The sequence below is a fragment of the Triturus cristatus genome, chromosome 5_2 (assembly GCF_964204655.1).
Source record: "Triturus cristatus chromosome 5_2, aTriCri1.1, whole genome shotgun sequence".
NCBI classification, from domain to species: Eukaryota; Metazoa; Chordata; class Amphibia; order Caudata; family Salamandridae; genus Triturus; species Triturus cristatus.
In genome coordinates, this window is record NC_140588.1 from 394780801 (window position 1) to 394802564 (window position 21764).

Sequence of the window (21764 nt, forward strand, 5' to 3'; positions counted from 1 at the left end):
TCGGGTTGAAGAGAATACACATGGTTTCCCACAGATTAGTCAACTGGACATTGTTTCTGCCTGGTGTCAAGTAAACATCAGTACAACGTGCTTTCTCAAGGCATGCCCTTCGTGGAAGCCCCCCTTTAGGAGTTGGAAGTTCTGTCTGAATCTGTGTTTTGGGTTTTAAAATTTTACAAATGTAGTACCACTGCTTGGCAATGTCCTGCTACCTAACTGCCATGGAAAGTAAATTTAGACGGGTGTCCCATCTGAGTTCAGTGAAGAGCTACACTAAATTACATCTACATGGAGACTGAAGGTATGTATCCCGAGTATAGATCTGTGTGCGGTTCATTTGCTCAACATTAGAACTAATCCTGATGCCTTGTTGAAGGTGGATTAGTTTACTCTGTGGATGCTTCTAATCTTGCCTGCAAAAGCCTGTAACCAGACCAAGAGGTACAGAGAAGTAGACAGTGCCAAGAAACCATCTTATCCCCTGACTGAAGACCAGAGAGAAGGCCTAACAAATGTTGAACTTCAAGAGCAGATAAGGTGAGTGGGACCACCTGATGAGTATGCTCGGTCTGCAAATGTTTGCTTTTTTATTTTTGTTCACTTTTGAGGTACACTCATTGATTACTGTTTCTCATTATCCAGAAGTCTCCACCCAGCCTGGTGAGTACTGGCCCATCACAAACTGATAAAGGGTTGGTTGTCAGAAGAGATGGCCTCAAAGCATACTTGTGCATCCCCCAACCCTGCCTTGCATTACCTGGATGTCAAGGGTTCAAGCCAGATCCAGGTAGCTCAAAGAAGACCTGCATAATCCTAGTGTTTACCCTGGTGTCTGCTTATTGTCTTGCCCTTCATTATTGCTGAGACTTTCTCCCCCCAAACTGCAGAGCCATTGATCCGTACTCCAAACTGCAGCACGATAGATCCAGAATCATCAATACCTCTAGGTCATGAGATATTCACATTTCAAAAGACCAACAGACTCTAACCTTACATAGGAATATGAGCATATCTTCATGGTTCCCTAACAGGACACGTTCCAAGCTGTTCCATCTTATCATTGTATTATAATATTTTCTTCCCCTACAACTTTGCCAGTTGTTTTATGGATTTTTAAAAAATATCTCTGGTGTTTGCCAAAGGTTAGCTACCACAGTGTTCTTGCCAATGCTGTGATTTAACAGGGTTTTTTCGGTCTTCCATGTGCTTTGTTTTTCCAACAGTGTAATGCTTTTTTTGACATGTTAATATTGTAAAAGAATACACAAAAAGGTGTACAGTAAAAATGGTGATCATACAATCAAAAGCATATAAATCAAAAAGGTAATAGTCACAGGGAACCCTGAACACTATCCTAGACACTGAGGACCGGATTTATTAACCCTGCATGCAACGCGCCAAGACAACTTGCTGTGCTGCATTGCGTGAAAGGGAGAGAGCAGAAGTGCACCATATCTACTAATATAAAGCACACTTTTGCTATCTCATTGCACTGGGGCACTTCAGACAGACTAGTGGCAATGCAGGCCCCCTTGCTCCATTGTGCAAAGGTGCCTGTGTTACAAGCAGAATTGTTTTGTACAGGAAGTCGAGAGTGGATTGGACAAGAGCAGTTGGTGGAGTGCCGGAGACAACTGAGGCCAAAGATGAAAGCCCAATGGAATATTATTTGTTGGTTTGGGGTGTTAGGGCATGGGGGGTTTAGGGTGTAGGGAACTGGAGCCCGTAGTGAAGCACCAAAACAGAACCAAAGGTTCCAAGAGTATACGAGAATTGGTGCATGCACCTGCTGCATCACAAGGGATAGTGGCCGTTTGCTGAACTAGTTATACAGGTTTAAGATTTTGTATGAGAGGGAGACAGATGTCTCAAGCATTGGGGAGGCAGTTAGTTTTAAACCTGCAGTGTGAGGCAGTAGGGTGGAGGGAGGGGGTGTAAGGGAGGGATAGGGGACGGCTTTAGGGGGACACCTACCAGATACTACATTGGCGAGTGCAGTGCTAGAGTTGATAACTAGCATCACTAGATGACTGCAACACTTGGTGACATAGCCACACAGGAGCGCTGACTCTTGCTTCTATCATGTAGTGTGAATGGACTGGGCAACTGTTTAAAGTAGGGTGTACTTGAGAAATGTTTAAATCAACATATTCCAGACCATATACTGCTACAGGAAATAGCCGCAGCCTTCGACAACATCTCTCATCACACCCCTGCTGCCAGGCTTCACGACGCAGGGATACAATGAACCGCCCTCGACTGGATCCAATCCTTTCTCTCCAGCAGAACCCAGAGGATCAGACACACTTGGTTGGAAATAACTGTGGATACTTCGGAAGAGGAAAATATAAGGTCCTGGCACACTCAGGTTTCTCCTCGGGCTCTAGAGGGGTGAGTGTTTTGGTCAGGAGGTTTCTCCCTATACTGTGCTCCAGACATGGCTGAACCTCAATGGAGGATTTGTGGCAGTCAGAGGTTAATGGAATGGAAAGACACTGTTGTTGGCCTCGTGGTACCTGCCACCAATTTTGCAAACACCCAAACTCGAGGAGATGGGAAGTTGGATAGCGAATGCACTGGACGCAGTGTTTGGTTAAGACTTAAATCTAACCATGAATTTAGAACTGGACAGGGTGACAGGGTGACTGGCAGCAATTGAATGGGCAGAGAAGATGTAAGGTTTGCATACTTTGCAAGGGCAATGGAACTTTTGGATCTGTGGAAGTAGAAGCACCCGCACAAAAGACAATACTCATATGTAGCCAAAATATTGTACAGACATGCCTACATACTGGTCACGCAAGAGGACTGTACAGGGACACAAGCTTTCTGGCATGGGGAATTTTGGACCACTTTCCCTGGTCATGAGACTGAAGATACTAGGGAGAAATGTAGCCAGAGACTGGAAACTCACCCATTGGAGATAGCCCTTGGGAAACTAGAAGACGCATGTTGCAAGTGACAGAAAAGTACTTTTGTGAAAACACAGGATTCGTGACATCTTACATTAGTCTGTGAGAAACATACACAGTGGTAATAAGGGGGCAGCTCATAGCACGTATCACAGGGAAGAAAAGAGAGAGACTGAGACAGTGGAATTAGAGGATAAATGCTGGGGTTAGAGGGGGAATGCACACTAACACCAGGTGCAAATCAGACGCTTTAACTAGACCTGGACAGGGAAGATTTTAGACAGGTAATGGAGAATGAAGCCAGAGTCCATATCCAAAGCCGGCAACATCAACTCTTTTAAATAGTCAAAAAAGCAGGGAAATCCTAGCATGGCTGTTATGGCGGGATGACAGAGATGGGCAATCCAGACAGCAACGGGGAATAGGTTAGAAATGACAGAGGATATAACACTGCTCTTCGCCTCTTATTTGTAGAAACTCCAAATTCCAAAGTCCAAAATGATGATGGACAAAACAGACCTACACAGATTTAGCACTGACATTCCCTCTCCAAAGCTGGGAAGGAATGATGCACTACAGTTAGATGCAAAAATTTAAGAAAGGAAGGTGGCAGAAGCCATACAACTACTCAAGAGTAGGAAGACTCTGGTTTCCAATGACTTCCTGCCAGAATGTTTTAAATGTTTGGGAAGGAGATTGGTCTGTCCTCTCCTGGGAATGTTTTAAGAGGTGGGGAGGGTGGGTAGTCTAAAAAGGGACCTGAGGACAGCTGCCATTGCAGTACTTCACAAAGAGGGGTAGCCAAGAGATGAGTGTGTTTCCTATAGGTCCTTATCACTACCGAAGTTGGAAGTGAAGGTACTTGTCAAAGTTGGACTAAGTCATTCATAAACTGGTGGAGCCAGACCAATCGAGCTTCATGTCACACCGTCCCATGAGCAATAACTCAGGGAGGCAATTTGGTTCCTTGGCATGTCAACACCTGCTGGACGAGCAGGCAATCCTGTTGGAGCTGGATGATGAGAAGGCATTTGATTTAGTGGAGTGGCCCTATCTCCATGCCATTTTGGAAAAATGGGATTTGAGAGAGAGTTCTCATCATTCATTAAAATTACTTTATACTGACCCAATAGCTATGATGAAGGTGAACGGGAATCTGTCAGGTGAATTCGCGCAAGGGAGGGGCTCCAGGCAGCGCTACCCCTTATCGCCAATGCTGTTTGATCTCATGCGTGAGCCCTTGGTGGCTCGGGTTAGTAAGGGTGCACTAGCAAGAGGCATAAGATGGCAGGCGGATTGGGAAGAGTTTTTTACCCTCTATGCAGATGATATCCTTCTATACCTGACTGACCTGAGACAATTGCTGTCAAGAGTCTTTGAGATCCAAAAAATATTTGGTGTCTACTTTGGGCCTCAGATAAATTGTCACAAGTCAGTAGTGTTCCAGTTGACCATCTGGGAAGGTCCTGGGTGGGAGAGCTTGCCATTGAGATGTGCCCAGGATGGCTTTGATTATATGGGTATCTATGATACAAGTGAACCACAGGAAGGTTATAGATTTAACCTGTACCGTATTTTGGGTGAGTGTAAAACAGATGTGAAGCACTGGAGAAAAGTATCCCTGTCCCTCCTAGGTAGAGCGACACTTTACAAGATGATCACTGTAAGAAATTGGGTTACTGGTTGAGGAGGGTGAAACCCTACTCAAGCAGCAACGACAATCCTTGTCAGGGTGAAGTCATAAACAAGCCTAAATTAACCTGTGCTCAACCCTTGGGTACCTTGGAAGTCAGGTTTGACTCAGAGGCAATGTGTAAAATATTTGTGCAACATTTCAAACAGTAATAAAGGGAAAACACACCACAAAAGAGATCCCACACCAGCTTAAACAAATAGAGTAGATGTTAATAAATAAAACAAGACCAAAATGACAATAATCCAATCAGGAGAACCGAAGATGTGCAATTTTGAATATTTAGGTGAAAATAGCACCAAAAAGCACAAAGCCCCAACTGTGGATATTTGGTTGCGCTGAACTGGGACAAAGACACAAGTTTGGGACGACCGCCATCGAGTGCGGGCCCGTCCAGAGATCCAGTAATGCCCACTAGACAAGAGTACCTTAAATCCTGGTTGTGGAGAATTGTAAGGTCCTGCATTGAGCATGCATCGCATAGCAGAGGGGATGTGTCGGGTCTACTATATCCACAGATGAGCTGGCAGAGCACCTTCAGGTCCACTTCCAAGGCCTCCCCAGGGCTGGGGTGGTATCACTTGGCAGTTGCAGAGTCCAGTTACTGGTTACAAGAGACCAGCATGGGATGTCAATCTGTTAGTCCTTGGTACAGGTTACAGATCCAGTCCTTCTCACCCAGTCAAGAGGGCAGCCGGTCAGCACACCAGAGAGCAGTCCTTTGGGCAGCAGTCCAGCAGAGTGGCAGTCCATTTGGCAGCATAGCAGTTCTTTTTCCTTGCAGAATCTTCCACAGGTCCAGTAATGTACTGAAGAGTTGTTGTCTGATGTCATATATTTATACCTGGTGCCGCCTGTGAAGTGAGAGAAGATTCTTAAGATTTCCCATTGAAGTGTACAGGTTTCCTGCCTACCCTGCCTGGATCCAGACTAGCTGCAAGTGGTATGCAATCCTTGCGTAAAGTCAGGACACATGTATAAATGGGGTAGTGCTTAATTCTGCCTACCCATCCTGCCAGCAATGGCCCATCCAGGCACATCTTGTTTGAGGCTGTGTAGGAGGAATACACAAAGCTCAACTACACCCAGTCATGTGAGACAGGCTGCTGGCACTAAATGGTTAAGGTAGGAAAATGGCAACTTTGTAAAATTGTAATTCCCTAAATTGTAAATAGAAATTCGACATTACCATAAAGAGGATGCTTCACTACAATTCTAATGACACCAAACATGAACTGTTTACCAGTTCTCATTTAGAGGTTAGAGCTTATTCATTGTAATAGGTAACTCCAGTGCTATCCTATGGGAGAGGAAGGCCTTGCAATAGTGAGAAACAAATGTAAGTTTTTCCCTATTAGGTCATGTAAACCTTAAATGTACATAGCCTACTTTTTAAATACATTACACCCTGATGTGTGGTCTGTTTAAGGCCTGCCCTATGGGTGACTCACATGTACTAAAACAAAGGTTTTGGCCGGGCAAAAGGTTTATTTTGCCAGGACAAAATGGCAGTTTAAAACTGATCACACAGGCTGCAATGGCAGGCCTGAGACATGTTTAGAGGGCTACTTAAGTGGGTGGCACAGTTAGTACTGCAGGCCCTCTAGTAGCTTTTAATTTACAGGTCCTGGGCACATGTAGTCCTCTTTACTAGGGTCTTATAAATAAATTAAATATGTAATGGGTTGTAAGCCAATTCTACAGTGTTTACAGGAGAGAGTACAAGCACTTTAGCACTGGTTAGATGTGGTAAAGTGCAGAGTTCTAAGGCCAACAAAAGTGAGATCAGAAAAAAAAGGTGGAGGGTAAAGACAAAAAGTTTGAGGGTGACCCTGCAGAGAGAGCCATGTACTACAATCCTGCCGGCCTGGTTTTTATGTATGTAACAGAACATGACCTATGGGGTGCCAATGGGGTTTTCGGGGTGGTAGACGGTGCAACAAGACTGCTGCTCTGGGATGAGGGGGATCCTAGAATCGTGTTACAGACTCTTAGGAGATGCCGGCACGATGTAGGAATTGTGCTGCTAAATCTACTATATTATTACTGGGCCACACAACTCTTGAGAGTTAATGAATTCGGCATTCGCCCCACAGCAAGAGCCTGCCCTAAAGCCAAACAGAGGTGCAATGGGTCCTAGAGGCTATCTACATTGCCGTTATTCATGGAAATTAAGAGACTATGTGCAAAGGCAGAGAACACTTATTTTAAAACCTGTAAAAAGGTGGCAAAGAAAATCGGATGGGAGGGCAATGTGACATTAGGAATACCGCTGTGGTAAACAAACTTACTATCAGAGCTGTAGACACTTGAGATGCAATGGCAGTGGTCCCTGCTGGGCAATTTCAAGCTGTAGGGATGTTTGGGAGGGTGGTGCTTTGCTCCCCTTTGAGGAGCTACGGACTAGGTATGAATTTGCTGAGGGACAATTCTTGATATATAAACAACTAAGACAGATCCTGAAGAGGCATGCGGGAATACTAAATTATCTGGAAGATGAGACACTTTTGGAATATAGGGTGCTGGCAGCTCAGTTGCTGAGACACGCAATTTCAATAATCAATAATCTACAAAACACTGGTTACATACTGACAGCAGCCACTAGATTTGCTTTGGGGACGGTGGGCGTAAAACCTAGGAGTGATCAAGGATACAGAGTGGGCTGAGGCATGCAGGTGCCCCAGGGAAGTGGCAATCAGGGCTGGTTTCCAGCTGGTTCTGTTACAGACCCATTTCACATGAACCAGACTGCACACCATTGATAAAATCACAAACTATAAATGGCTAAGGGGATGCAGGGAATAGGAATTGGAGTTGCCCGAACAGGTGGAACAGTGTCTTGTGACAGTGTTCCAGCACATTGTCCCGACTGGTGATGTAGGGAATCTGGAGAGAGGTGACAGTCTACTATGCAATGTGGTGACAATGGTGGCGAGGAGAGATGTTGTTAAAGCATGAGGGGGAGAGGCGATTGTCCCACCAAGTGTACACAAATGAAAAGAAACCGTGGATTGGTGCATGCAGGTGGACTGGCTATGTATAGAGGGAGAGGGTGTCCTAGGAAATTCAACAAAATATGGGCAAAATGTCGAGGATGGAGGGCGATGGATTGAGACACCCCCTTCCCGGACAATCGGGAGTGGGATGAGGTAGAGGCGTACCCAGTGATTAAACAAACTATGGTTAAAAGGGTACCGCATCGCTGGCTATGGTACGGAATCTGGTATTAAGTGGTTGCACATGGCCACAATAGAAGGAGGTATGGTATTTCTGTATCTATGAGAGGAATGTTGTGTCAAAAACAAACAAAAATATAAATAAAAAAGAAGCTTGTGTTGATACTAAAAAATCATGAATCATTATCAATTTATAACACTTTTAATAATTCATTTTACCTTCTGCTACACAGGAACATTTGGGACGGCAAAACCTTGGTATTTCCCATTCACACTCTCCTACTGGAAACAGTTGTGTGGAGCAGAGAACAGAAGGAAGCATTACCTTAACTCAAATATGGCGTTTTTCAATGAAAACCTGAGCCAAAAAGGTATGTGATCAAGGTACTGTAAAATTGCAAAGAAAGTTGATTATTGAGTGTTAATTACTATTTTGAAGCCCAGTCATGGAGATATAAAATGGACCTTGCTCTCAACTGTTCAGCCTATTTTTCTAGTGTGGTAAAAGTGCTTAGTACAAAGTGCCTTTGGCTGTATCAACAGACTGGAAGCAGAATCTGAGTATTATATTCTTCACTATAACAAAGGCAACATCATTCATGAGTTTGGCCGAACGCCCTCTATGCAGGAGCCTCGGCCAAACTCCTGAAACGGCTTCAACACATCCAGGATGCCTCTGTACGCCTGATCCTCGACATCCCTTACCATAGCTACATCATACCCCACTTGAGAAACCTGCACTGGCTCCCCGTCAACAAGAGGATAACCTTCAAGCTCCTTACCGACGCACACAAGGCACTCCACAACACCGGACCGGCGTACCCCAACAGATGACTCAGCTTCTACACCCCCACCCGCCAGCTCCGCTACGCCAACCTCGCCCTCGCCACAGTACCCCGCATCCGAAGAGTGACCTCTGGCAGCAGATCGTTCTCCCACCTCGCGGCCAAGACCTGGAACACCATCCCCATCCACCTACGGCAGACCCAAGACCTGCTGACCTTCAGGAGACTCCTCAAGACTTGGCTTTTCAAGCAGTAGCAGTACTCCCCACCCCCCAGCGCCTTGAGACCCGCACAGGTAAGTAGCGCACTTTACAAATGCTATGATTGATTGATTGATTGATGACAATCCGCACGCAGAGTGATGCTTGGCCTGATGTGAACAGCAGGTCGTCCAAGACATTGAAAGGTGTTGTTTTGATTTTGAAGCTCGATTGATGACAGCCTAGGAATTGTTTGTTTTCCTGAATGTGAACACTTTGTCAAGAATGCTGCAGTTGTGTATAATTTCTGTGAATAATCTTTAGTTGTTTGAATCAGTTGGGTCGAGCATAGGTATTTTGTGAGGAGTGAAGTAGTATGCAAGTGTTCAATACTGTGAGAACCCCATCTATGTGAAAGGAGCTACTGAACGATACAGATTGAGATTGACTTGGATCTCTTCAAGTGTGCCTGCAATGACTGTGGGACAGTGATCACAAGTCGATCCCAGTAGGGAGGTATACTATATTGTATATTCAATGGAAAAGAAGCTGCTAATGAATGTCTGTCTCAGATGTGTAGATGCAAATGAGTCTAAGTGTTTGCTGAGGGCTGCAGATGACCTAATTGTCTGTGTTTTTCAATAAAACAGGCATCTAGTGAATTGCAGTGTGCCTGTGCTCAGGGATCGATTATTGCTGCGATTAAGTGGAAATTTGGAGTGTTTTGCACCATTTTGATGAGTATGCATGAACTGTATATGATTAATTGGACTTTGCAAGACCATTGCTTTTATAACTGAAGATTGGTTTGTGGTATAGGATGCTCAAATGTTGGTGGGCTCATTTTGCTTGTTGGTTGAGGGATTTGAGTCAGGTCATGACCCCCTGAAAGGACCTCCTCATCCCATTCCTTATATTAGTGAGGTGATCCCGCCTCCCGACAAGCCTCTGAAATACTAGTCTGTTTTTTTTAATACATAAAACCCTCCCACCCTGAAGAACCTAGGCCTTATGAGCCTGGCGGCGCAGGGTACGCCTTAATCTTCTGAGTTCACCTGCTTTGTTGAACAGAGGCACAGGCCACTCTGTTGGGCGTAGAAGATCAGGTTTATTAGCTGCAGCTAAGTACAGTTGTCCCAGAAGTACACTCGGTATGTTCTTAGGAGACTGCCACTTCACTCCGTGGCGCACAATCTTTTATAGCACATAGATAGTTTAAGATTAACAAAGAACACTCCCAATACATACATGGTTAACCAATGAGAAAAGTTTGAAAACAAGACATAACCAATGAGAAGAGTTTGAAAACAAGATACCAAGTAACCCAAAGCCTCTCCTCCAACTGTGTGTGTCACCCCTCCCCACAAGTCAATCAATGATAGTGTATTTGCAGGTGACAGGATACATTTGTATGCCTTGGAGGACAGTTGTGAAATGAGAGAATACAAGTAGAGAATAGCGAAGGCCAGAAGATAAGATAAAGTCAGGAAAGAATGGTGCAAACCAACAGACAGTTGAGACAGGGATCCGTCGGACCAGACGGGGATTAGTGGACTCAGCCAGTCCCTGACATCAGTCTCGTAAACAGAGGCAGGAGGTTATTTTGACACGTTGCAGTGAGATCAGCAGAAAAACTTCGTTTATTGTGCTGCCTGAGTGAGGGCAACACAAAAATGGCAGTGATCAACAAAATGGTGGCTAAATACGAGCGAGATCGAAAATTGAATTTCCTCAGACCCTCCTTTTGCCATAACTCAGGCAAAATACACAGACTCACGTTAATCTGAGTCAATGTCAATAGCCATGAGGTCGTCAAACTGTTGCTGTAACATCATTTTAATGTTCTCTGTTTTCTGTGACTCAGGTCTTGGGACACACAGAGTGGCACAAAGACCGCAGATGGCGGGGCCACACTGCATACAGAGACAACAGGAAAGGCCAAAATCACTCCAAGGAAGGTTAGTGCCTTCCATCCCCATTTAGACAGTAATCCCCAAAACCATCCCAATAAAGACCAATCTCCTTCGTCTTGATGAATCGATTCGGAGATCATATGTAATTTGGAGATGGCTTGGTATACCGTAGGGGCATCATCAGGTATATAAATACAACAGCTAGATCCGATCAATTTATAGACTCCACCACGATCTGCAAGAATAACATCTAGTGCAATCCGGTTCTGCAAAGTCATGAGACGATCCGCCTGAATTTCAGCTGTGAGATTACTCAAGGCTCCCACAGTGACATCTATGGTAGTCTCAACAACACGAACCAGCTGTCTCATGTTTCTGCTGTTGGCCATTGGGCCCCAAAAAGGAAGAAATCCTTTGAGGAAATCACTTCCCTCTTGTCCTGCCGTGTCTTTGGAATCAACAATCCCTCTGCCATATCTGTTTCTATGATGACCTGAAGGAGCAGTCTATGTAGGAGAAGGAATGCTATATAGCATGTTCCTGAAAAATCCGTTGGTAGCCATGTGTAAGCTTTATCGTGGCAGATAAAATATGTGCCCTGGGATGGCACTAATGGTGGTGAATTCTGAGACGTGTAAATGTATGTATGGGAACAAAAGCTCTTTCCTTGTTCAGTGTTGGTAGTCTGGCCATTTATTTGCAAACAGAAATTACCTTGATGAGGCACAGTCCAAATTGGTGGAGATTTTCCTTGTTTAACTTTATCACTAAGGCTAGTAACGTAACGAGTCACGTTCCAATCAGCATATGTTCGTCTCTCATCAACAGGAATCTTATTATTCTCCACAATTTTAGCCATAGCTCCCATTCCCTTTATTAGAGAACTATGACTAAAATCTGGACCGCTAATATATGAACTAACAGGACGTCTGATATGCGTTTGAAAACATTACAAAATAGGCCCAAGCGGAACCTTTATAAGAAAATGGAAGGACTAAATATGGCATTCCTTTATCTGTGGTATGAGGCATAAGTCCACACACCCAACAGTCGGTTGTGTTGACTACCAATTGGTGTTAGTGCAACAATTGGATAAATTAATTATTAAACTATTCTGTTCTCCTGATTAGATCATGTTGGGGAAGTGTATATAATTGATGTGGGGAGATAGTAGAATGAAGAGGCAAGGAGATAGAATTAGGGACAACTTTTTGCTGCATAGCATGAATAACCCAACCTACACAAGCCAATAAGATACACAAAAATATAAAAACACACAATGTTACGCCACATCGACTGTACAATATTTTACAATATTTTTGTCTCATCTCTTTCTTCTTATCTTTCTTTTCTAATTTAACATCCATCCTCTAAAAGGGTTGCTCACAGCAATCTTCCTCACTCACTTGGCTGTGATTATTAGCCGTCCTATGACACAGTCCTGTGGGCCTAGCCACTATACAGGTCACAAACCAAGACTCCTACCGTGACCTTGCAACCTGGACAGATGATAAATGTAACAGAAGAGATGGGAATCTTAGGTGTCTTTAATCAGTCTAGGTCTTAAATTGTACCTAGTTTTATTTGGTGTAGTTTGATCTTGAAACAGTGTCCGTGGCTCTGTAGTGTTCAAGCGGAGATGAGACGGTACAGCTTCTTGTAGAATGTCGTCATCTTCTTTCTCCGACCGAGTTCCATTCAGGCGTGCATCACTAAAAGGTATGAATCGGGGGACCTTTTTGCCTTCAGAATCATCTATACCCTTACGGACCCACTGATCAAAAGGCAAGGGCAAAGGTACTTTCTTGCAGTGCACGCCGTGAATCCAGTTCTTTTTCCCTTCGACTTTCACTGCTGTACGTGTAGTTAGGAGCACTTGTCGAGGCGCCCTCCAACGAGGTTCCAAATTCTTTGTCCTCTGAAAATTCTTCACACAGACCCAGTCCCCGGGTTGGATAGAATGACCTGGATCTGTGGAGGCCTCTGGCAAAGTGTTTTGAACCTGTTGGTGAAGAACACGCAATTTAGTGGTGAGGTCATGTAAATAGTCAATCAGCATTGGATACTGTATGTCAGAGTACTTTCTAGGGCGAGGGACTCCCCATACATTAGCTGGGCGCCTGAAAACAACCTCGTATGGGCTGAGTCCCAAACGAGAATGCACAGCTGTTCTAGTGGACAGGAGAGCCAATCAATCAATCAATCATAGGCATTTGTATAGCGCACTGCTCACCCGGAGGGTCTCAAGGCGCTGGGGGGGGGGAACGCTACTGCTCGAACAGCCAGGTCTTGAGTTGCTTCCTGAAGGCGAGATGTCTTGCGTTGTCTGGAGGTGGATGGGGAGGGAGTTCCATGTCTTGGCTGCCAGGTAGGAGAAGGATCTTCCTCCGGTGGTGGCTCTGCGGATGCGGGGGACGGTGGCGAGAGCGAGGCTGGCGGAGCGAGCTGGCGGGTGGGCTTGTGGAAGGTCAGGCGGCTGTTGAGGAACTTGGGGCCCAGGTCGTGGAGGGCCTTGTGTGCGTGGGTGAGGAGTCGGAACGTGATTCTTTTGTTGACGGGGAGCCAGTGCAGGTCTCTCAGGTGTCCGGAGATGTGGCTGTGTCGCGGGATGTCCAGGATGAGTCGTGCTGAGGCGTTCTGGATCCGTTGGAGTTTCTTCTGGAGTTTGGCGGCGGTGCCAGCATAGAGGGCGTTCCCGTAGTCCAGCCGACTGGTGACGAGGGCCTGGGTGACCGTCTTCCTGGTCTCGGTGGGGATCCACCAGAAGATCTTTCGAAGCATGCGCAGGGTGTTGAAGCATGAAGACGAGACGGCGTTGACTTGTCTGGTCATCGAGAGGGAGGAGTCCAGGATGAAGCCTAGGTTGCATGCGTGGTCCGTTGGCTTGGGGGTGGCTACCAGGGCGGGGGGCCACCAGGAGTCGCCCCAGGCAGAGGGTGATGATCCCAGGATGAGGACCTCCGTCTTGTCTGAGTTCAGTTTCAGGCGGCTGTTCTTCATCCATTCAGCGACGTCTTTCATCCCTTCGTGTAGGCTGGCTCTGGCGGCATCCGGGTCGCTGGTGAGGGAGAGGATCAGCTGGGTGTCGTCGGTGTAGGTGATGATCTTGAGGTTGTGTTGACGTGCGATGGTTGCGAGGGGGCTCATGTAGACGTTGAAGAGGGTGGGGCTGAGCGATGACCCTTGTGGAACGCCGCAGATGACTTCGGTGGCTGCTGACCGGAACGGGGGGAGGCGGACTCTCTGGGTTCTTCCAGCGAGGAATGAGGTGATCCACTCCAGGGCCTTCTCCTGGATGCCGGTGTTGTTCAGGCGCAGTACCAGGGTGCGGTGGCAGACAGTGTCGAACGCTGCGGAGAGGTCCAGGAGGATGAGGGCCGCAGTTTCCCCGTTGTCCATTAGGGATCTGATGTCGTCTGTGGCTGCGATGAGGGCGGTCTCCGTGCTGTGGTTGGCTCGGAAGCCGGATTGCGAGTGGTCGAGGGATCCGTTGGTCTCGAGGAAGGCGGCTAGCTGTCTGTTGACGGTCATCTCGATGACTTTGGCAGGAAACGGGAGGAGCGAGATGGGGCGGTAGTTCTTGAGGTCGGAGGGGTCTGCAGTTGGTTTCTTCAGCAGGGCACTGATCTCGGCGTGTTTCCAGCACTCCGGGAAGGTGGCGATGTTGAAGGAGGCATTGATGATGTCGCGGAGGTGGGGTGCGATGATGTGGTCGGCCGTGTTGAAGATGTGGTGTGGGCAGGGGTCCATAGGGGATCCGGAGTGGATGGTGTTCATTGTGCGTGTTGTGTCTTCGGTGCTGACTGGGGTCCAGGTGCGGAGGGTGGCGGTGGGGGGCATCGGTTCGGTGGTGGGGTTCGTGGTTGGTGGGCCGAAGCTGTTGTGAATGTTGGCGATCTTGTCGTGGAAGAAGGCTGCGAGGGAGTCGCAGAGATCTTGTGAGGGAGTGATGTCATTGTTTCCGGCGTCGGGGTTGGAGAGCTCTTTGACGATGCTGAAGAGTTCCTTGCTGTTGTGTGTGTTGTTGTCCAGTCGTTCCTTGAAGGCTGTCTTCTTTGTGGCGCGGATCAGTTGGTGGTGTTTGCGGGTGGCGTGTTTGAGGGCCGTCATGTTGTCTGTGGTCTGGTTGGTGTGCCAGGTGTTCTCCAGGGAGCGGCAGTTCTTCTTGGAGGTGATGAGCTCGTCGGTGAACCAGGAGTCTTTCTTGCTGCCGCGTCTGCTGGGGGGGTTCTTCTTCAGTGGTGCAAGGGCGTCTGCGCAGTTGGTGATCCACTGTGTGAGGTTGTTGGCGGCTTCGTTGGGGTCCGCTGAGCTGGTGGGGGGGTTCTGGCTGAGGAAGGTGGTGAGCTGGTCGCCGGTGATCTTGTTCCAGCTCCTGCGGGGGGCTTGTTGAGGGTGGTGGTGGGTCGTCGTTTTACTGAAGCTGAAGTGGACGCAGCTGTGGTCAGTCCACTGGAGATTGGTGGAGTGGCTGAAGGTGACGTATTTGCTGGATGAGAAGACTGGGTCAAGCGTGTGGCCGGCGTAGTGGGTGGGGGTGGTTACCAGTTGCTTGAGTCCGAGGTTGGCCAGGCTGTCCAGCAGAGCAGTGGTGTTGCGGTCCTTGTTGTCCTCCAGGTGGAATTTGAGGTCCCCCAGGAGGATGTAGTCGGTGGAATTGATGACGTGCGGGCTGACGAAGTCTGTGATGTCTTCGCTGAACTGTGTGCGTGGTCCCGGTGGTCTGTAGACAAGGGTGCCTCTGAGCGTGGTCTTGGGGTCGGTGTGTATCTGGAAGTGGTGGTGTTCGGCGGAGGTGAAGGTGTCATCGGAGTTGTTCGTGATGCGGATGGTGTTCTTGTGGATGATGGCGATGCCTCCTCCTGTCTGGTTGACGCGGTCCTTCCTGGTGATTTTGTAGCCTTCTGGGACGGCGATGGCGACGTCGGGCGCTGAGGAGGCGTTCATCCAGGTTTCCGTCAGGAAGGCGATGTCTGGTGCTGTCGAGTCGAGGAGGTTCCAGAGTTCGACGGCATGCCTGTGAACGGAGCGGGTGTTGAGCAGGATGCACATCAGGTGTTTGTTGCTGGGGCTCGGTTTAGCAGGTGCGGTGTTGGGTCGGAGGCCGGTGAAGCGGCAGGTCAGGCAGGTGAAGGGTCCGTGGGTGCGTCTCGGGGTGGCTCGGTAGCAGGCGGTGTTTCGGCCAGCGTTGAGTGCGTGGAGGGTTTTGCCGTCGTAGATGTGCAGGGTGTGCTGGCGAGAGCGAGGACCAGGGGGTCTGGCGCTGGGCGCGGTCCAGGCGCGGACAGGCTTACCTTTGGCGCACCTTCGGCACTCAATCGGCGCTCCCGCTGCGCGCGTCCGCTGCGCGGTCGCTCTGGGGGCGTCATAAGTAAGGAGCCGGGAGGGAGGAGCAGCTGGGTGGCGGGAGCGGGGCGGCGAATGGAATCACAGGGGGGCAGGGCCGCAGGGAGGCAGCGGCGGGAAATTCCAAGAAGCAGCGGGCAGCGGGAAATTCCCAGGAGCAGCGGGAAATTCCCAGGAGCAGCGGGCAGCGAGCGAAGGAATCTGCTGGCAGGAGGCGGCAAAGGCAGGCAGGAGCGGCAGCAGTGAGTGGGGCGACCAAGCCCTGTGGAGGGCTGAGCGGCCAAAGGTAAAGCATCAGGCCAGGCAAGACCTGTGCTGGCTTGTATCTTTGCAAGTTTAAGTTTGAGAGTGCCATTATAACATTCTACCAAACCCGCTGACTGTGGATGGTTTGCCGCATGGAATTTCTGTTTTATACCAAAACCTGCACACACCTTTTGCATGGCTTGGCCCACAAATTCGCTTCCATTGTCACTCCAGACAATGCACGGCAAACCAAACCTAGGAAAGAACTCTTTCAGAAGAACGTTGGCAGTGGACAAAGCAGTGTTGTCTTTCAGAGGGTAAGCCTCTATCCATCTGGAAAAGGCACATACCACCACCAGAACATATTTGAGATTGTTGCATCGCTCCATGTGAATATAGTCGATTTGCAACACCTCAAAAGGATATGTCGGGGGAGCAAAATGACCTGCCGGAGTTGGGGTTCCTTTTCCCGGATTGTACATCAAGCAAATGATACAATGCTTCACCACATTATCTGCACATTTTGGAATCCCTTGATTCAACCACACTGGAGCCAGAAGTTTACATATTCCTTTCGCACTGATGTGGGCTGGACAATGCGCCATAGTAACTACAGGCAGTACATAGGCGTCTGGTAACAGCCAACGCTGGTGTTCTGACAATTCTATCCAACATCCTGTTCCGTCTAACATTCCTGTACTCTCTTTCCACTTTCTCAACTCTTTCTCTGTAGCATTTCCCTGAATCGATCTCACACTTTCTATTGTGTCCTCACACATCCCTCTTTCCCTGACCCAATTCACAGGGCCCGCAACATACATGCGACTTGTAGCATTTCCACGACCAACATCATCAGTAATCTTCTTATGCGCACTACATTTCACAATTGCTATCTGGGTAGGCAAAGCAAGTGACTCAAGAAGATCAGTTACTTATTGACCATGCTGTATTTTAGTACCGTGGGAGGTAAGGAATCCTCTTTCTTTCCACAAACGTCCGAAGCTATGCGCCACACCGAATGCATACTGGCTGTCGATATACACATTCACTCTCTTTCCTTTAGATAACACACACGCTCTGGTCAAAGCTATCAGTTCGGCCGCCTGAGCTGAATTATGTCTGATGTGTGCTGTCTCCACAATTGTATGCAAGGTGGTAACAGCATAAGCTGAAGTTGTCTCACCATTCGGGAGTTTGAAACAAGACCTATCCACCCATAGGATCCCATCTGGATCCACTAGCGGCGTATCTTTCAAATCAATTCTACCTTTTGTCTCCTCCTCAGTACGGAGAAAACAATCATGTTGTTCTTGAATACCTTTCCCTTCCGGAAGAGGTAACAAAGTGGCTGGATTTAAAGTGTTACATCGTTTGATGTGCACATGACTAGCCAAGAGCGTCAGCTCATATCCAGACAAGCGAGCACTTGTAAGATGCTGTGTTTTTGTCCTATTTAGCAAAGTATCCACTGCATGTGGTACCATAACAATGAGAGTATTATCTAGCACCACTCCAGCAGACTGACGAATAGAAATCGCTGCTGCTGCTGTAGCTATAAGACAACTAGGCAATGCCTTGGCTACTGGGTCTAATGTAGCTGAAAATTAGGCACATGGCCGCTGTTTATCTCCAAATCGTTGTGTTAAGACTGACAACGCACAACCCTCTCTTTCATGGACATAGAGCGTGAAGGGCTTACTGTAATCCGGAGTATCCAACACAGGAGCAGAACACAGAGCAGCACGTAAATCAGTAAAACTCTTCTGACATTCGTCAGTCCAAGGAAGGGGTTGGGGTGTGTCTTTCAAAGTGAGTGCTAAAAAAGGTTTGGCCAACAAAGAAAAATTTGGAATCTATTGCCTACAATAAGAGGTAATGCCCAGAAAGGCACGCACCTCTCTTTGTGTGGATGGCACAGACATTTGCGCAATTGCTTGAAGTCGGTCTGGGGTTAATCGCCTTCCCTCCTTTGATAAGAGATGACCCAAATAGGTAACCTCTCGACGGACATATTGTAGTTTAGAAGGCGAAACCTTATGATTAAGATCAGACAAGTGACGTAACAATGCAACAGTCACATTCCTGCAGACACCCTCTGAATCAGCAGCAATTAACAAATCATCCATATATTGAATAAGAGTAGCACCTGGGGGCAAAGGGAAAGCATCAAGCTGACATTTCAGAGCTTGACTATAAATGGAGGGGCTTTCACAATAGCCTTGGGGTGCGCGCTTGAACCGGAAACTTCGGCCTCCTAGAGAGAAACCAAAAATATCCCTACTCTCTTCGGCAATGGGAATGCTGAAGAAAGCATTTTTCAGATCAATGACAGAAATCCAAGCCGCTGAGGCAGGTATCATAGTTAACAGGGCAGTAATATCTGGGATAACAGGAAACTGTGGTACAACAATTTTATTAACCACCCGAAGATCAATCACAAAATGATAAACAGGAGGCTGAGAAGGTTCAGTGCGTTTAAGAACAGGAAGAATAGGACTTTTACATAAATTTCCTCTCGTTTCCTCAATCACACCCTTCTGAACCAAATCAAAAATGATATCCAAAAGCGCTCTTTCACCTTCATTGGAAATTCTGTATTGAGGAATGCGTGGCAATTTAACATTGGGCTTGAGAGTAACAACATAAGGCGGGATCTCAAGACAACCAACATCATTTGGACCCGTAGCCCAAAGCGTTGCAGGAAGAGAGAGCAATTCAGGTGAGAATTGATCTTTAGACAAATACATTGGAGAAGTCAATTTCTGCCCCAAAGTAAGATGTACACCAGAAGGAGAACAATATATCGTTGCATGCAATCTTTTCAATAGATCCAAACCCAACAGATTCTCGCCGCAACCAGTTGTTATAAGAAGAGGAGCTTCCAAATCATAAGGGCCAATTGAAATAGGCAGAGGGCTAGAGACCGGATTACGAACTGTGGCGCCAGAAAATCCTACTGATACATTCGTTGAGCCAGACAAAGGTGCCCCAGGGAGTTTAGAGTGAATGATAGAACTTCTCATCGCACCAGTATCTAAAAGAAATGGCACTGAAGCACCCATTGTAGTGACATTAACATAAGGTCCACTCTGATCTACTGGAATCGATACAGCTCCCTCACTTTGTCTATGGCTGTCCTAGTTAGCGTGAAGGCTTTCATTTTCACCTTCAACATGATAATCATCATTGTAATACTGTGTAGACTGAGTATTTTGTTGATCAAAGTAGTTCATAGAATTTGGAGGGGGAAGGGAACGCTGTTCTTGGGTCAACACACCTCGACCTCTACCCCTGGGCGCTAACTGATAAATACCTCGACCTCGTGGAGCAGATAGTCCTCCACTACGCTGTAATAAAACCGGGCAACTATTCTTAAAATTACCCTCCTCTCTACAATAGGCACATTGGTTAGGACCTAATAAAGGTCGCGGAATAAAAGGCTCAGGCTTTTGATACACCCTCTGAAACTGTGGAGGCTGTTGAAACTGGCGCTGAGTAAGACGAGGAGGATAAGCCTGTTGCAGAAGAACCTTCGTTTTTAATTCTTTAGTCTTTTTCTCTTGCTTATCTTTCTCCTCTTTATCCCTGTTCTCATAATATTGAACAGTAGCCAATATCTGAGCAGAGGAAGAAACAGCCCATGAACTTTCAGAGTCTTTCAAATTATGTGACAGCTCGGGAAGCAAATTAAATACAAATTTATCTACAAATAATCGCTGTCCACCCTCCGTAGTCATATCCTGACCACTGTGATCAATAAACGTCTCCTCAAAACGAGTGAAGAAATCAGAGACACTCTCATCTTTCTTCTGTTTACACGCAGTTAGTTTATCCCAATTAACTCGCAAGGCGGGCATCATCGTTTTCATTAAAGTAATAATCCTACCAGGTAGTTCTGAAATCAAAGCATCAGGTTTAGCACCACGCACTTGGGCTCTATCTGCGGCAATTATAGCATTCCAATCACCACCTCATGCTTGGGCGTGATCCTCTCTCCGAATTCGAGCCCATAATGCTTGTGGGACTACATTCCCCATCAACATATCAATATCGGCTAAATTCATAATGCAGGCATCAACAGTCTGGGACAACTCTTTATAATAACCAGCAGGGTTTTTACGGGGATCCGGTAGAGACTGTTTAAGAGCCAAAACTTCAGATCTTTTCCAGGGGACATGTACCCATATACGCTGGAAATGCGCGGGAACAGCTGGATTAGCACCTGCTGCTGCAACCGCTTCGCTCCACACTGGAGGAACCTCTCTCATTGGATAATGTTTCAATGTCAGCCTAACAGCAGGATCGGAATCAAGGAAAGTCTGCGAGGAAAATAGGGATCTAAAAGTGACAAGTGTCTTTACGGCGTCCTCAACCTTAGGACCCACAATGAGTCCCTTATCGAAATTAGCCTGAACATCCAACAGACCCTGAGGAACTGAACCCAAATCCATATCCTCCCATCCTTTAACAAGAGTGTCACACATAACATTAAAAACATATCTCTGCGTGGGCGCTTCCCACTGATGAAAGGTGGCCATGATATCATTCACACTATACTGGGGACCCTTCTCGATCCATTTGCGAGCGAGAGAGTCCAATACCACCCGTTCATCGAAGACTGGAAGCTGACTACGAGACTGTCTTCGAGAAAAAGCCGGAGACATATTAAGAGTCTCAAAGAAAGGAGACAGAAACCCAGAGACAGTATCTGTGATCCGTTTACGGACAGTAGGAGAATTGGACATAAGGACAGGGGACAAGGTATAGGGCGAACTAATAGGAGAAGAACTGGCAGTTATAAGAGGAGCCGAAGGCAAAGGAGATTGTGGTTCAAGAGATGGAGGTAAAGCAACCGGTGGCAAAGGAAGTGGGGGTGGCAATACTTGAAGGGGCAAATGCGGAAGAACCGGAGCAGGCGGAGGTGCAACTAATGGCTGAACTGGTTGTAATAATGGGGGTGCATTAGCACCTTGTGCATAGGGAGGAGGCAATCTCAATAGGTGAGACATCAAAGGGTCTTCCTCCAGTTCCTTACTTTTATCAGGAGGGGAAGTAGGCAACACCGGGTAGCATTTATCTATCGCCATACGATGCTGTCTCTCTGAAATTTCCATTTCATGATCAATCTCATTATCTTTAAACTGCTGGGCAGCCTGTATAATCGTTATACCTTGTACTTTCTTATCTCATTTTGCCTGCTTAATTTCTCTCTGTTTGGCTTCCTTACGCCAGAGGCGGAAAGAGTCAAACATTGCCGGCCAGGCTTTTCTTTTAAACAAAATTGCTTCCAAATTATCTAATATGTCAGGATCAAAGCTACCATTCTGTGGCCACTGCAAAACACCATGGTTCTTTGTGTATCGGATCCATGCCTCATTAAAGGCAATGGGGCCAACACCATGTTTAGAATAAAGCTCATAAGTGGGAGTTCCAAACGAAGGAATTGGACAAGAGTCCTCCAGCCGGGAATCCCTATCACAATCAAAACAACAA

General features: G+C 47.0%; 1 protein-coding gene across 1 annotated transcript in view; it reads left to right on the forward strand.

The window, feature by feature from the left end:
- Nucleotides 1–21764, forward strand: part of ABCA13 (ATP binding cassette subfamily A member 13) — a 2655493-nt gene that overhangs the window by 1100665 nt on the left and 1533064 nt on the right. The window contains exon 31 of the mRNA XM_085606362.1: nucleotides 8015–8152. Within this exon, the coding sequence (XP_085462488.1) occupies nucleotides 8015–8152 (138 nt within the window). The remainder of the gene's footprint in view (nucleotides 1–8014; nucleotides 8153–21764) is intronic.